The sequence below is a fragment of the Grammomys surdaster genome, unplaced genomic scaffold (genome assembly GCF_004785775.1).
Source record: "Grammomys surdaster isolate TR1022 unplaced genomic scaffold, NIH_TR_1.0 125562, whole genome shotgun sequence".
Classification (NCBI taxonomy): Eukaryota; Metazoa; Chordata; class Mammalia; order Rodentia; family Muridae; genus Grammomys; species Grammomys surdaster.
The window spans coordinates 1,106,352-1,121,805 of record NW_021620409.1 but is presented as its reverse complement, the minus strand read 5'-3'; the positions used below and the strand labels follow the sequence as shown (position 1 = coordinate 1,121,805).

General features: G+C 45.9%; 2 protein-coding genes across 2 annotated transcripts in view; one reads left to right on the top strand and one right to left on the bottom strand.

Moving 5' to 3' along the window:
• Window positions 1-6,888: 6,888 nt before the first annotated feature.
• Mettl7b (methyltransferase like 7B) lies at window positions 6,889-9,602 on the top strand. The gene is made up of 2 exons (XM_028786648.1): window positions 6,889-7,477; window positions 8,900-9,602. Exons 1-2 carry the CDS (start codon window positions 6,980-6,982, stop codon window positions 9,134-9,136), a joined length of 735 nt encoding a protein of 244 aa, XP_028642481.1. The 5' UTR covers window positions 6,889-6,979; the 3' UTR covers window positions 9,137-9,602.
• The window catches only part of Itga7 (integrin subunit alpha 7), a 27,324-nt gene continuing 21,458 nt past the window's right edge, over window positions 9,589-15,454 (bottom strand). The window contains exons 22-25 of the mRNA XM_028786649.1: window positions 14,657-14,770; window positions 14,351-14,449; window positions 14,137-14,262; window positions 9,589-10,255 (exon numbers count right to left, since the gene is read on the bottom strand). Coding sequence (XP_028642482.1) covers window positions 10,025-10,255; window positions 14,137-14,262; window positions 14,351-14,449; window positions 14,657-14,770 — 570 coding nt within the window. The 3' untranslated portion in view covers window positions 9,589-10,024. The remainder of the gene's footprint in view (window positions 10,256-14,136; window positions 14,263-14,350; window positions 14,450-14,656; window positions 14,771-15,454) is intronic.

Here is a 15,454-nt window from a genome sequence, read left to right as displayed (position 1 = left end):
TATTTTCAACCAAAAGCGTGTTTGTTTGTTTGTTTGTTTGTTTTAAAACTTTTTATTTAGGCAGGGTCTCACTAGTTAGCCCTGACTGGCCTGGTAGTAACTATGTAGACTAGGTTAGTCTAGGATTAGCCATCTAGACCAGGCTGGCCTCAAACTCACAGAGATACTTCTGCCTCTTAAATTTCTTATTTTATGTATATATACGTGTGTGTGTGTGTGTGTGTGTGTGTGTGTGTGTGTGTGTGTGTCTGTGTGTGTGTGTGTGTGTCTGTGTGTGGTATGTGTTGGGGAGAGGGTCTGAATGCCACATATGCACAGACGCCCACAAAGGCCCGAAGAGAATATTGGATTCCATGGAGTTACAGATGGTTGTGAGCTGCCCCATGTGGATGTTGGTAACCAAACTACGATCCTCTGCTGAGCAATCTCTCCAGCTCTCCAAACAAATTTTGGTTTGGTCTGGTTTGGTCTGGTCTGGTCTGGTCTGGTCTGGTCTGGTCTGGTCTGGTCTGATCTGGTCTGGTTTTTGAGATATAGTCTCACCCTTTAACCCTGGGTGGCCTGGAACTCTCTATATGGACCAGGCTGGCTTCTGCTGCCTGGGACAAGGATACTGAGCTTGAGGGTGTGAGCCACCACAGCTGACCAAAATTTTTAATACAACAACAATTTTTAATAAATACACAAGGATGAATCTTCACTATCAACTTTATTGGCTTTAGAATCTGTGGAACACATCTCTAACGTGTCTCTTGGAGAATTTTCAGAAAAGTTTAACTAGAGAAGGAGGATCTACCCTGAATGTGAGAGACATCATCCCATGGGCTGGGGTCCCTGACTGAATAAAAGGAGAAGGAGGGTATTGAACACCAGCACCCAACTCTGCTTCCTGACGGTGGGCACAATGTGACAGACTGCCACGTGCTTGGAGTACCATGCTTGCATTGAATCATGGTACACCACATCCCTTCTTCCTTAAACTGAGTCAGAATCAACTCCTCCTTCATTAAGCTGCTTTCCTTGGACATTTTGTTACAATGAGAAAAATGACTAATACAAAACTCAATGGTAATGTGCCTCTGTTAACATTGGCAGAGCTGCCTGAGGCCCTTCATGAAGACAGGCCCAGGCCATCCTTCTCATCCCTTCATGTTAAGATGACCAATCCTGGGTGGGTGGGGGATGGGGTAAGGGGACAACATAGGAAATGTAAATAAAACATCCATTAAAAAAAAAAATTCATTTAAAAAAAAAAAAAAGATGACCAATCCTTTCTGCCTCACTGGGGAGTTCTTTGCTCCCCTATAGGAGGAAAGGGGTAAGAATTCAGGTAAATTAGCCTCATTCTTTCCTGCCAGGATAGTTCCCCCCTCAGACCTCTGACAGTCTCTGGCAATGCCGCAAAATGTTCATGATCACATGGAACTTCTTGTCAACTTTCAAAGTCGTAAATTCCTTTATACCAGCTTCCATGATGAAGTGACGACCTGCAAAGAGAACTGCAGGCTCTAGTTGTCATGTGGCCAATGGTTGGATGTTGGATCTTCCTTGAAAACTCATGGGGAGTAGGAAAGTATGTCCTCCCAACCCTGTCCCAACCCTGTCTGTATCGTAGTCCTATTGGTATCCTGCCTGGAATAAGTTGTTCCTGTACACTGCTTTCTTGTCTGGCCCGGGGAACAACCATAGAGCAATCCAAAATGAGACTAGAAGTTGCGTCCTTCCCTCCATAACCTGTTCTCTGCATCACATATCACGCACGCAAAAGAGCCTGTGCACATCTGGGCTTTTTTAAAAACAAGGTTTCATATAGACCTTTTCCCTCTCTTGATCCATGACAAAGCTCCAAATATCTGCCAAATCATACCAGAACTCTCTTGACCAAATTTCATCAGATCCTAAGTGGAGAAGAGCTATCTCCAGTTCCATATTTGACGTAGACTGATGTTGTGTGTTGCAGCCAGGCCATCCAAGAAGCAAACACACTTCGTCACAGCACGGATTAATTTTTCACCCAAGTCAATAAAACTTAGTTTTATATTGAGAAATCATGTATCATTTTGTTTCTGGTTTTGTTACTTGAGGTAGTTTCTCTGTGTAGCTCTGGCTATCCCTGATCTCAATTTGTAGGCCAGGCTGGCCTCAAACTTAGAGGTCCACCTTCCTCTACCTCCTGAGTGCTAGGATTTAAAATATATGCCACCACTGCCAGGTTCTAGAAATCCTGTATCATTCCTAATGTTAAGATATGTACCCTGTTCCTTGCAGGATACCAACCCTAATATCACTGAATTAAGATGAGTTGCTTGATTGAGTATTGTAGGCCTCTCAAGGGCTTCCGGGCCATAGGTACAAACTCCAAACTCTGGTCCACACTGTATCCTTCTCTTTGACAAAAGGGAGAATGGAGTTACACCATGTCCTAATGCATGCAGTACATCCTGTCGTAACTCCTATCTGTTTACTCCAATTATTTTTGCTGGGAATAATAAAACATCATCTTAGAACTCAAAAGAGCAACAGGCAGGAGTCATGAACTACACACAAAGATGTTTAACGTGAGAAACACACAAGGTGCTGGGAAGCCGTGAGCTATTCATGCTTCTTCCTCATGCTCCTGTGAGCGCCCTCACAACCAGAGGAAACATCCATCCCTTTGAAAAGTCCAAGTATTGCCTTAGATTACAAGAACGATATTTGCTCTGGGTGTTTACTATTCTGACCTTTATCCCAATCCTAAGCCTTGGCCCATTCCAGATGGTCACTGATCCCTGACCTTCCGAGTTGATGGCCCCGCCCCAGTCCCAGCCCGAAGTCCACACCTTGTGAAATTCCTGGCCTGACCTATGCTCACTGACCAGGCCCTTCCTACCATTCCGTCAAGAAATCTACCGATCCTAGCCTGCCTAATTTTGGCTAGACTTTACGTGAACCCAAAAGCTGAAAGGAATGAGATATGAGGAACTGAAGGATGTTTCCATCTGAACAGTGAGGGGCAGTAGCAGGAGACATGGGCAAAGGCCAACAAGTGAGTGCCTGGCTTTGTGGGCATCAGCAAGGATCTCAGGTTTTGTGTTCAAGACAGTGGGAATCCACTAGAGTGAATAGAAGAGAAGGTGGAAATAAAGAAGTCAGTCACCAGGCATACAGCACGCCAGCCAAGGGAGGATGACAGTCTGGTAAGAGTATGTCAGTGATGATGAAAGATAACACTACCAAATCAAGAAACAGAGCTGTCAGGGCTTAGGGACAGCTCACACATGTGGAACTGAAAGAGTCTTGCTGGAGTCTTCCTGAGTATCTGGCTATAAGTGTCTATTATACTGTACACCGTTTATACAGGACTGGGATTAAAACAAAGAGTTTTGTGCATTCTAACTAAGCAAGCACTCTACAACTGAGCCACATCCTCAGTGCAATACTGTATCTGAGTTTTAATAACATGTCCTTTAAAAGAGAAAGAGGCATGATGAGATGGCTCAGCCAGTAAAGGTTACTGCCACCAAAACTGACAACCTGTATTCAACACCCAGAACCACACGGTAGAAGAACTAACCCTCACAAGTTGTCCTTTGACCTCCACATTTGTACCTTGGCATGTGCACATGCAAAATGTGATTTAAAAAATTAATAAAATTAATTGTAATTTTAAAAATGTAATAAAGAGAAGATGTGCTTAATCCTCAGGAGACTTGAGGCCCCAGGGAAGGGGGATGCCTGGTGGGAGAGAGCACCCTCTCAGAGGCAAGGGGGAGGAGGAATGAAATGAGGAACTGAGGGGGGAGAGAGTGAGTGAAATGTAAATAAATAAAATAATAATAAAAGAACAAAAGAAAAGAAAGTAACTGGTAACCATTTTTTAAAAAGGAATAAAGAGTAAAATTTGAAGAAAAATAGAGATGTGTAGGTAAAATGACATGATGTTCAGGATGTGATTTTGAAGCTGTTCTGCAGGCGTGATATGGCCACTGAGTTTCTAATGGAGGCTATGCATGTGTAGGGCAGACCTAAATAGGAAAGTTCCTTCTCTTGACTTTGCTATTATTGTGAGACTGTCTTTTAAAAATAATCTATGTAGTCCAGCACAGTGCTACATACCTTTATTTCCAGCACTCGGTGGCAGGGGCAAGTGAATCACTGAAGTCAAAGCCAGCCTGCTCTACAGAGGGAATTCCAGGGCAGCCAGAGCTACATAGAGAAAACTTGAATCAGAGAGAGAGAGATAGAGATAGAGATAGAGATAGAGATAGAGAGAGAGAGAGAGAGAGAGAGAGAGAGAGAGAGAGAGAAAACTTGAATCAGAGAGAGAGAGAGAGAGAGAGAGAGAGAGAAGGAAAGAAGGAGAGAGGGAGGGAGGATTTAGTAAAGTCACTACATAAAAAAAAAGTTATACAAAGCTCAAAAGTGATGATAAATGAAGCAACAATCAGTTATATAAAAAAAATCCAAACTTTTATAATAAGTAACAAAAAGATGATAAAACTGGCATGGTGGTGCACCCCTCTAAGCTAAGCACTCAGGAGGCAGAGACAGGCTAATCTCTGAATTCAAGGCCACCCTTGCCTTGGCAACAGAGCAAGTTCCAGGACAGCCAGGGCTACACAGAGAAATGAGGCCTGCATGGGTCTATCCCAGTTCCAATCTATATGTATGGTGACAGTTAATTTGTTATTTTTTTTTAGAACTCCTAACTGTAGGAGCAGGTGCATCTCTGGTTCTTTGTCTGCTCTTGTGACTCTTCCTCTTATTGGGGTTGAATTTCCAGCTTCAGCGTGAGGGCCCTTGACTTACCTTATTATATTTTGTTTTGTCATATTAGGTTGTTGCCTCTTGATGGCCTGCTCTTTTCTAATGGGAGATGGTGTTCAGGAAAGAGGGGAGGTCAGAGGGCACTGGAAGGAACGGAGGGAGGGGAAAGTGGTCAGGATGTTCTGTATGAGAAAAGAATCTATTTTCAGTGAAAGAGATAGATAGATAGATAGATAGATAGATAGATAGATAGATAGATAGATGATAGATAGATAGATGATAGATTGATAGATGATAGATAGATAGATAGATAGATGATAGATAGATGATAGATAGATAGATAGATAGATAGATAGATGATAGACAGACAATTTTTTATTGGAATGAGGGACATGTGTCACCTGTTTTCTTGGGTTCTAGAAGCAGGACCACCACATGCCAAGTGAGTACTCTGATCATTGAACCCCAACCATGGCCAATACTTACATTCAACCACTTTCTTTGGGACTGAGGATATAACTCAGTGGTGAAGCAGTTGCCTAGCAAAAAAATTTAACTCTACCCCAGCCCAGCACATCAACAACAAGAAAGAGAGAAGGAGGAAGAAGGAAGAAAGAAGAAGAGGAGGAGGAGGAGGAGGAAGAAAGGGAGGGGAGGGGAGGGGAAGGGGAGGAAGAGGAAGAGAAGAGAAAAAAAAGGAAAATGGCTGCTGCCACTGCTATGCAGCCCTCAAGACTGTCCACGAGGACTTACTGAGACACTAAGGGAAGCTTCAGGCATATGAGGCAAAAAGAAATCAGTACCTAGGGGTTTGTACTAGGATGCTGTGAGACACACACACACACACACCTGCATCAGTGCCAGCCCTGATCTGTTCCTGAAGCTTTACTGTACTGAGTTGCCATCAGGTTCCCAAGGACTCTTGGAGCAGCTTCTCGCTTCTTACCCCGACTCTCCACAGGTCATACAAATGCAGGGCAGGGCAGGGCACTGGAAATCACATAAGGACCTCACACATCTTCTTTCGTCTTGTCTGATATATAAGAACATTCCCAACAGGTCACAGAGCTCACAGCCAAACCAGGGCTAACCTCAGGTCTCCAGACTCTTTCTCTCCCTGCTTGCTCTTCTTTCTTCTTTCCTTCCTTGTCTCCTCTTTTTCTTCTATTTATGGAGCCTGGAGGCCTTGAATTTGAAATGAGTATTCAGCTCAAAAACATGTCTTCTTAGAGCCAGTGAGATGGTTGATCTAACTAAAGTGTTTTCTGTGCAAATCTACAGACCTGGACCCCCAGAAGCTACGTAAAGGTGCAAGGAAAGAACCAACTCTGACCTCCACATGCTCGCACACACAGGCATGTGTACATATGCATACACACACTCACATTCCTAACATTAAAAAGAAAGTCAGAGTCTGTTGAAATGAATCAGCAGGTAAAGGCGTTTGCTGACAAACCGGACAACCTGAATTCAATCCTTAGTACTCATGTGGTGGACGGACAGAACCAACTCTCACAAGTAGTCATTTGACCTCCACAATTGCACCATAGCACACATATGCTCAAGAGCATACGTGCAATGCACACATACATACATACATACATACATACATACATAAAATTTTAAATATAATATTTCACGGATTTTTTTAAGTGTCCTCTTCAGTTCGTGGCCTCGAGCACAGCAGACCAGCACTCTGCTGCTGTGGCCTATCTCCTGCTCCAGAGCCTTTCTTCTGACCAGTAATCTCCCTCCTTCTCATAACCATGAGGCCTAATCCTGTAAATTCTATTTGACCATCATTTAGGACAAAGGTATTTTGCTGATTATAAAATCCCTGAGGGTGTTTCTGGCTTGTACAACCTGAGAACAGTGAGTGAGTCAACTCTGCTCCCAGACTTTGGCTTCCATGAGGCTGTGATCTGAAACATGCCTCCGCACCTGGCACCCTTCCTGCTCCCTCTGAGACAAGCCAGCATACTCAGTTATCTTCTATAACACAGTAACATAGGCACTGCCTTGATCCTTCACCGACATAAAATGTGTTGAAGAGCCAGTGCCACTGTGTGACCCATGCTTCTGGAGGAATTCCATACGGTGCACATGCTCCGCCCAGTAAAAGAATTACCAGGCAGGAGGCAGAGAGCAAAGTCCTGTCAGAGGAGGAGGAGAGCCTGGATAGAGGCAAAAATTCAGTGTTCCGTGAGACACACCATCAGGAACTGGTATCATGGATGCCCTGGTTCCATTTCTGCAGCTGCTGGTACTGCTCCTGACTCTACCTCTGCACCTACTGGCTCTGCTGGGCTTCTGGCAACCTATATGCAAAACCTACTTCCCTTACTTAATGGCCACACTAACAGCCAAGTCCTACAAAAAGATGGAAGGCAAGAAACGGGAACTATTTAGTCAGATAAAAGATCTTAAGGGGACTTCTGGCAACGTGGCCCTGCTGGAGCTGGGCTGTGGCACTGGTGCCAACTTCGAGTTCTACCCGGCTGGCTGCAGGGTCACCTGCGTGGACCCAAACCCCAACTTTGAGAAGTTCCTGACGAAGAGCATGGCTGAGAACAGGCACCTCCAATACGAGCGCTTTATTGTGGCTTATGGAGAGAACATGAAACAACTGGCTGACAACTCCATGGATGTAGTGGTCTGTACCCTGGTGCTATGTTCTGTGCAGAGCCCCAAAAAGGTCCTGCAGGAAGTCCGAAGAGTCCTGAGGCCGGTGAGTAGACTAGGAAGGGTATAGGCCTGGAGCAGGTAAGCATAGCATGGGCAACTCCAGAGGAGGCTGATGCAGCGCACCGTCTGACATCTGAATACACCATCGGAATGGCCTATTGGGCCTGTGCATCTTACGATGGATGGGAGATCTATGAGGGGAACAATAGGATGCTATGGAAACACAGGGGTATGAGGAGAGCTAGGGAAGATACCGAAGGCAGTGAAGCTTAAATTGATGTCTGAGAAGTTATGGTGTGGAGGAGGTGGGGGAAATAAAGACGTTCTAGTGGAGGATTGTGGGGGAGGGGGGCGGAATAAAACTCTTCAAGTAGAAATGTTAGGGGGAGGCAAGTCAATGAGAGTTTGAGCGGGGTGTGGAAAGATAGGAATTTAGGAAATTTTCCAAAGTTTCTGACTTGCACAACTGAACAGGGCGTGAATGAATCGTCCACTTGATGAAAGGGAAAAACTGGACGTGCTGGGTCTCAGGAGCCACTAAGACATCCGTGCAGAGAAGCCACGTGGGTCGTTAGAAGTTCAGGTCTGGAAGTCAGGACTAGATGTGGTCTAGAGAATGAGCTCTGGACCACGTGACTTTCCCGTGGTAATTCAGTATGGGGGTGGACAAATTCCCTAGGAAGAGTATACTTCAGGAAAGGACTTGAAGTTCTGTTGTAATCAGAAGCCCTGGGATGTCTGGGTTATCCTGGACATCAGAATCTCAGGAGAGGCTGGGATCACATCTCTTATCTAGCAGATGTATCTAACCCACAGCCTCAGGTCAACTATGAAAGTGGACCAACACAAATTTGTAAATGTCTTTAAAATACAATAAGACTTTCTTGTGACTTTTTGTAACTTAACCACAAAATAGCTAGGTGCACACCTTTAATCCCAGCACTTGGGAGGCAGAGGCAGACAGATCTCTAAGTTCAAGGCCCAGCCTGGTCTTCAGAGTGAGTTCCAGAGCAGCCAGGGCTACACAGAGAAACCCTGTCTCAAAAAAGCTTAATCACAGATTTCTTGAGGACAAACAGGTAGACAACAAGTATCGTGTCACAGTGTTCGAAGGTTACACACCTGGAAGTCCTCTCAGTTGCTCCTGTTCCCTACTGTATAGTATTCCTAGTAATTCTATAAGAACCTTTCCTTCCCCTGTCATGGCCACCCAGTTACCAGAAGCTCCTCATATGCACTGTTAGGAGGGCAGAAGCTAGACATACAGGTAATGTCTGGAGCCATTTGTTCTCTTAGGGCAGAGATCAGACAAGCTGGGTCTGACAGAAAGAAGAGAATTGAGACAAAAAGAGCAAGATAGAGTAGATGAATGTTCTTAACTTCCTCTCTCCCTCTTTCTTTCCTTCCTTCCTTCTTCCCTCCCTCCCTCCCTCCCTTCCTCCCTCCCTCCCTCCCTCCCTCCCAGGGAGGCCTGCTGTTCTTCTGGGAGCACGTGTCTGAGCCTCAGGGAAGCAAGGCCTTCCTATGGCAGCGAGTTTTAGAGCCTACCTGGAAACACATCGGAGATGGCTGCCGCCTCACCAGAGAGACCTGGAAAGACATTGAGAGGGCACAGTTCTCTGACGTCCAACTGGAATGGCAGCCCCCTCCCTTCAAGTGGTTACCTGTTGGGCCCCACATCATGGGAAAAGCTGTGAAATAACTCTCCCCAAGGAGGCCATCTGATCTCCCCGTCTGCAGCCAGAAGCCACCCAGTACTTCTAAGGAGGAGGTCAGGTAAAGCATCAGAGAGACTCTTAGCACCGCTGCCACTGCCAGGGTGATCATTAATCAGCTTCAGCCTTTCTCCACAGTGAGGCTTTCTTCCTGCTTTCTCCAGAGGCAGAAAACTATACTGCAAAGCCCTGGACTTTACCCAACCCCCCTTCCTAGGACCCCTATTCTCCCTCTCTCTTGCCCCTGTGGTAAAGTTCTCCCTGCTGTCCTTCTGAGACTACACCATGTGTCCCTTGGAACTGGCTCCAAGTCAATACATGTATCCCCTGCCAGGCTACCTCGGCCTCCCTCCCCTCTATCCACTCTGTCCCGAGCTTCGGTTGAAGAGAGCAGAAAAACCTCAGGATGAGAGAGCAGCACTCAATAAAGCAGTCGGCGTTTTTATTGTCAAATATTTTTTTAATAAATAGACAAAACCACTGGATTGGTACAGCACACTAAGGCCAGAGGACAGGGAAGACTTAGGAGGGAAGGGCCCCTGAGACAGTGACACAATCTCTTCCCTGACCCTCTGTCTAAGGCACTTTGGGGAAGACAGGTTTAACAGGGTGGGCAAGAGAGGGAGCTCAGGGCCCCTTCTCCCCATCCTGCATCAGGACATGCCTGCCCTTCCAGCCACGCCCCTCATCTCACAGCATTGTACAGGGAAGATGGAGGAGTGGTTCTGATGGTGGGAGAGGTCTGTGCCCCTGAGAAAGCAGAGCCTGCCGTATTTCAATGCGATGCCAGCAATCTACTCCACTATCTCTATCCCAAGGAGCCATCTTGGGAAAGGGTGGAAGGAACCCACAGGCTGAGCTTGGGACAGTAGAAGTTATGCAGTGACTGGCACAGGATGTCCATCAGGACCCAGCTCAGGGTGCCAGTCGGCAGCCAGGATGGGGTGTGCATCAGAGCCTTCCCACTGGGAGTTGCCCCAGTTACTCCTCTGGATGGTGCCTGTCTTCTCCTCCTTGAATTGCTGCCGGTCTTCCCGAAGGATCTTCACTGCATGGTACTGGGGCACAGTGGCCTCGGGGTGCTTCGCCCGCTTGAAGAATCCCAGCTGTAAAGACACCAAGTCAGATCATAAGGAGACTGCAGAACTGAGGTCCCTCAAAGCCCCTCACCATCCCTGGGCTAGAAAGAACCAGCTGAAGCAAAAGTGAAGTAGGCTGGTCAGCGTCCAGCACAGTGGGCAGCCCCTAGCTTGCTACCATCAGTACCAGGGTCCAAGGTTCTCATTCACAGCAAGAGGAAAACCAGAAGGAGACCCAAGGAGCAAAACCAAGGAAATCTCCAGTGGTCCCTGAAAGAGAGGCTTGAAGCTGAACATCAGGACAGCCCAAGCCTTCCTCTGCTACTTAAACTTCTTTAAAAACCTCAGTAGTATCTCCTAGAATACAAGATCCAAGGGATAAATAGCCTTCTAGACCTTCTGCCCCTCCAACCTCATATGCATACACTTGTGTGCTTGTATGCATTCCCTTAGGTCAGGGCCCTTGCATCCATGAATACAGAAGCTTAACCCCTCACCTACCAAGGTAGTGCTAGATCACTTGCATACTAAAACTCCTTGGAGAATAGCCAAGACTCTTGCATGCTCAGACTGCACAGATCTCCTTGCACAATTATCTCTGCACACACTCATTCCCACAGAAAAGACATGCATGGAACCACCCCCACATGCCCACATGCTCACACTCCTAAGCCTACCCACTGTCTGTGCATGCTGGGCTATGTACGCTCATACTTAAAACCTCACCTTTCTAGTTACTCCTTACCTCAGACACTAGGACCTTCACCTCCATTGTACACACTTCTCTTTACCCTGCACATTCCTTATACACACACGCACCCCTGCACATTCATGACCCCCATACCCCAATTCTGGGATCTGTACATAGACCCACACACAGAAGCACATAGATATACACACACATTTGCATACACACATGCACACACAACAGTTACCCCACAGTCCCTGGACCCCCAGCCTCCATGGCCGAGGGTTGCACGGCCAGATGGGCTCGGTGATAGTTGGTTGGAAATGATGAGCTTGGACTGTTCCGACGGAAGAAGCCACACTGGGATGTTGAAGGATAAGGGGAGAGAGGCAGAGTATGGGAAGACTGAGGAGGAAGTGGACCTTTATATCTGTTCTGTGGGAGTAGTGGATGGGACAGGCATCCTGAGGCCAATCCTGAAGGCATTAATCGTCCCTAAGACTGGGCAAGTTCTCAACAGCATGTGGCTCACTGATGACACACACTTGTCAAATAGCAGGTGGGCAAAGCAGTCCACAGAGCCCCAAGTGTGTGCTTGGTCATGCACCAGCCCCACATGTGACATGTGGCTCAGGGATTGAGCCTGGTGGAGCATGAGGTCCCCGGCACTGACACGTGCGTGTGTGTGCTTTTATGTTGAGCCGATAGGATTCTGTTACAGCTCTGTTCAAACAAGAATGGTTCCATGTGCGGCCTGGTATGCAGCTACCACTCAGCTCCAAGCAGCTCCCTTAGCTACTGCTCCACAGACATGGTCCTTGATCACAGCTTCCTTCCCAGCCTTTGCTGCCACAGTATGGTTAAATTAGACCACACTTCCCTACTCTTGTGGCTTTATCCACCGTGGTTCTTCTGGAGGTCTCACATCCCGATCCTACCACTTCACCCTCTTCTAAGGCCTAGCTCCAAGGGAATGCCCTCTAATGCCCTCTGAGTTCTCATTATCTCCACTAACACCTTCCGCCTTGCCCTCAACTACAAGCCTCCAACTCCCACTAGACTACACAATCCTTGAGGGCAAGGTCTGTACCAGAGACACATCTGGGGCAGATGGAGTTCCTGGTGTACACAGGGTAAGTACTCAACAGAGTCCCTAGATTGCAGGGGGCCATGCAAGAGGAACAGCAAAACAGCTCTAGAACTCATGGAATGCAGCCCACCAGTTAGCACAATCACCATGGTGTGCCTCGGAGAGGGAGAGCACCAAGAACTACGTATCCTGAAGACTTGATGCTGTTTTGGAGTTTTGCTCTGCTTGATGCTCTCCTGGTCATGATCTATGAGCCATACGGAAACTCTATGGGGGTCTCCAGCTCCTCACTGGGCAATATCATTGGCATTTACAATAATAATAATAGCTGGGCAGTGGTGGCACACGCCTTTAATCCCAGCACTTGGGAGGCAGAGACAGGCGGATTTCTGAGTTCGAGGCCAGCCTGGTCTACAGAGTGAGTTCCAGGACAGCCAAGGCTATACAAAGAAACCCTGTCTCGAAAAAAAAAACAAACAAAAAACAAAACAACAACAATAAAAATAATAATTTATCTTTTCCAAATATTGCTGCTGCTGGAGGAGATTAATGACCCAATCACTACCCTTAGAAAGAATTTAGAAATGTAGATTATTAGTAAAGTTAGGTTAAAATGTTTTTGTTTCTGTCTTTGACATAGAAAATCTTAGAGAACAATTTAAAGTTGAGAAAGTCACACTCTTGGTAATTGAGTGAGGGATTTTTTTTTTTTTGAGGCCAAGGAGTAAGAGCAATGGCAGCCAGACTAGTACTAGCCGATGTGTCTTTCTTGCTAAGGGCGGACTGGTGATCGAGGTGATAGTTAATTTCTTGTACCCATCTAAAAAACTACTGATGAGCAGGTGTGTACCCTGAGGATTTAAAGTAGGAATGGCTGATTGCTTTTATTATAAAAGCTTAGAATTGTGATTCTTTTAAGATTTTTTTTATAAAATTACTTTTGAAGGTAAATAATAAAATAATTGACCCTCTTTTTTTTTTTTTGTAATCACAAATTGCAGCCTCCCTGTAAGAGAACTGGTTGATAAAAACAACTTGTTTGTTTACCCTTTGTTAATCTATAACAAGTTATTAAACATGAACATACATGGGTCCTTGGGAATAATTTGTTTTTTTCACCTGTAATATGTACAGTGTTTGATCATATAATGGTATTGGGAACATGCTTTTATTTTTAAACATATAACTGATTGTAATTATTCACTTAAAGAAAAATAGAATGTGGGCTGGAGAGATGGCTTAGCTGTTAAAGGCTAGGCTCACAGCCAAAAATATAAGAAAAATAGAATGTAAGTAACCACAGGGTAATTTGTATATTGCTTGAAAGATTTTGCTGGAATATATAAGCTATAGGGCAAACATAAAGTTGTTGGAGCTTGTTGGAGCCTTGCTTCATCCACCAAGTAAGTGCGCACGCGTGTATGTGTGTGTGTGTGTGTGTTATGTGTGTATGCATATTTATATGCATGTATGTGTGTATGTATGTATCCATGTGTGTGTATGTGTTTATGTGTCTATGTGTGTGTATGTGTTTATGTATGTGTCTATGTGTGTATGTGTGTGTACTATGTGTATATGTATATGTGCATGTATGTATATATGTATATGTATGTATCTATGTGTGTATATGTATGTGTATGGGTTTATGTACATGTCTATGTGTTGTGTATGAATGTCTGTATGTATGTGTGTGTGTATGTGTGTATGTATATATCTATGTATGTGTATGTGTTTATGTATGTGTCTATGTGTGTGTATATGTATATATGTATATATGTGTGTGTATTATATGTGTATGTATATGTGCATGTATGTACGTGTGTGTATGTATGTGTATGGGTTTATGTACGTGTCTATGTGTGGGTCTGTGTGTGTGTGTGTGTGTGTGTGTGTGTGTGTATTTTCTCATCCTTTTCACTAGCCTCAGAGAATTGTTTTACTCCCTCAGAGAAAAGTCTGCTGAGTGATTAATCGCCGGCTCCACACCCCTCCTCAACAGTGTACCTGACCTGTCCAAGCTGGCTTTTGGCAAATGGCACCCACACAGAGATGAGTGCATGTGTGGGTAAGAGGTTAGCCACCTTGCTCTAATTCTAGTCCACACTGCTTCCATCCCTCCCCAAGCCTCACCTTCCAGAGCAGCAGCACCATCAGGGCCAGAACTAGTAGCCCAGCCAGCACTGCCAGGAGGATGACCCACCAGGGGACTCCTTCTGCAATCACGGCCACGGGGTCCAAGTACACCATCACTGGGATCTGAAAAACAAGAAGCTCAAAAGCTGAAGTGAGTGGGAAAGAGGAGAGTCCCCACCCACCCACCACATCCTCCAGCCCGGCAGCTCACCTCCGTGGATGCATCTCTGAGCCGCAAGTTCTTAATGGAGGATTTCACTGTGATGTTGGCTCGGACGATCACTTCCAAGGATTTCACGGCCATGTACTCCTAAGGTGTTAGGGAAGAGACTCCTTCTCAATGCTCACATTCCCCTCAACCCTCCCTAGCCACTGAGATTACAGACAGGATGGTGCCAAGGCAGAGAGTAAACTTGCCTTTACAGAGTGCTGCATTCGGATGGGAAAGGGGAAGAAGCAAACTCCAATGGGGCTTTTACAGAAGATACCCAGTCTAGAACCCCAGTGGTACCCTCACCTCCAGAAAGGTGCTGTTCCAGAGGCGGCCCCAGACGTGGAGCACGGCTGCACGATCAAAGCTGTAGAGTGGGCAGCTGTATACCACACACTTGGCTGTACCCTGGGCGCAGTCCTAGGAACAAGGATAGGCAGGACCCTGAGCCAGGAGGCCCATGAGTCTGCCGTCTCTCCCATGTTCTCTCATCTGACCTCAAACGCCAGGAAATCTTCCCAAGACAACCCTCTGGTCCAAAATAGTACCTCCCTCAACTCTAGACTATTTGGCTTTGAGACACATTAGAGGGGAGGGGAGGTCTTTCACTTCCTAACAGCAGTCAGAGCAGCTTCCTGAGGTAACACCTACTCAACCTATTTTCTCAGTTATTGAGCATCCAGTAACTACCAGGATCTTACCTCAGTTAAGCTCTAAATTTTGAGACAGGGTCTCACTAGCCCAAGCTAGCCTCAACTTATTCTTCTACCTCGGCCTCTATTTGCTGAGACTGCTCTGATGTACACCACTGTGCCTGGCATCAGTGTTTCTCAAAAGAAGAAACTGAAGCTTAAGGAAGGCCACCAGCCCACTTCAGGTCACAGAGCTATTGAAGCTATTCAATGGTGCCAAGCACGGTGGTACACAACTTTAATCCCAGTACTCAAGAAGCAGAAGCAGATGGATCTCTGTGAGTTCGAGGCCTGCCTGGTCTATATAGCTATATAGGGTATTCTAGGACAACCAAGACTACATAATGAGACTCTATCTCAAAAGAGAGAGAGAGAGAGAGAGAGAGAGAGAGAGAGAGAGAGAGAGAGAGAG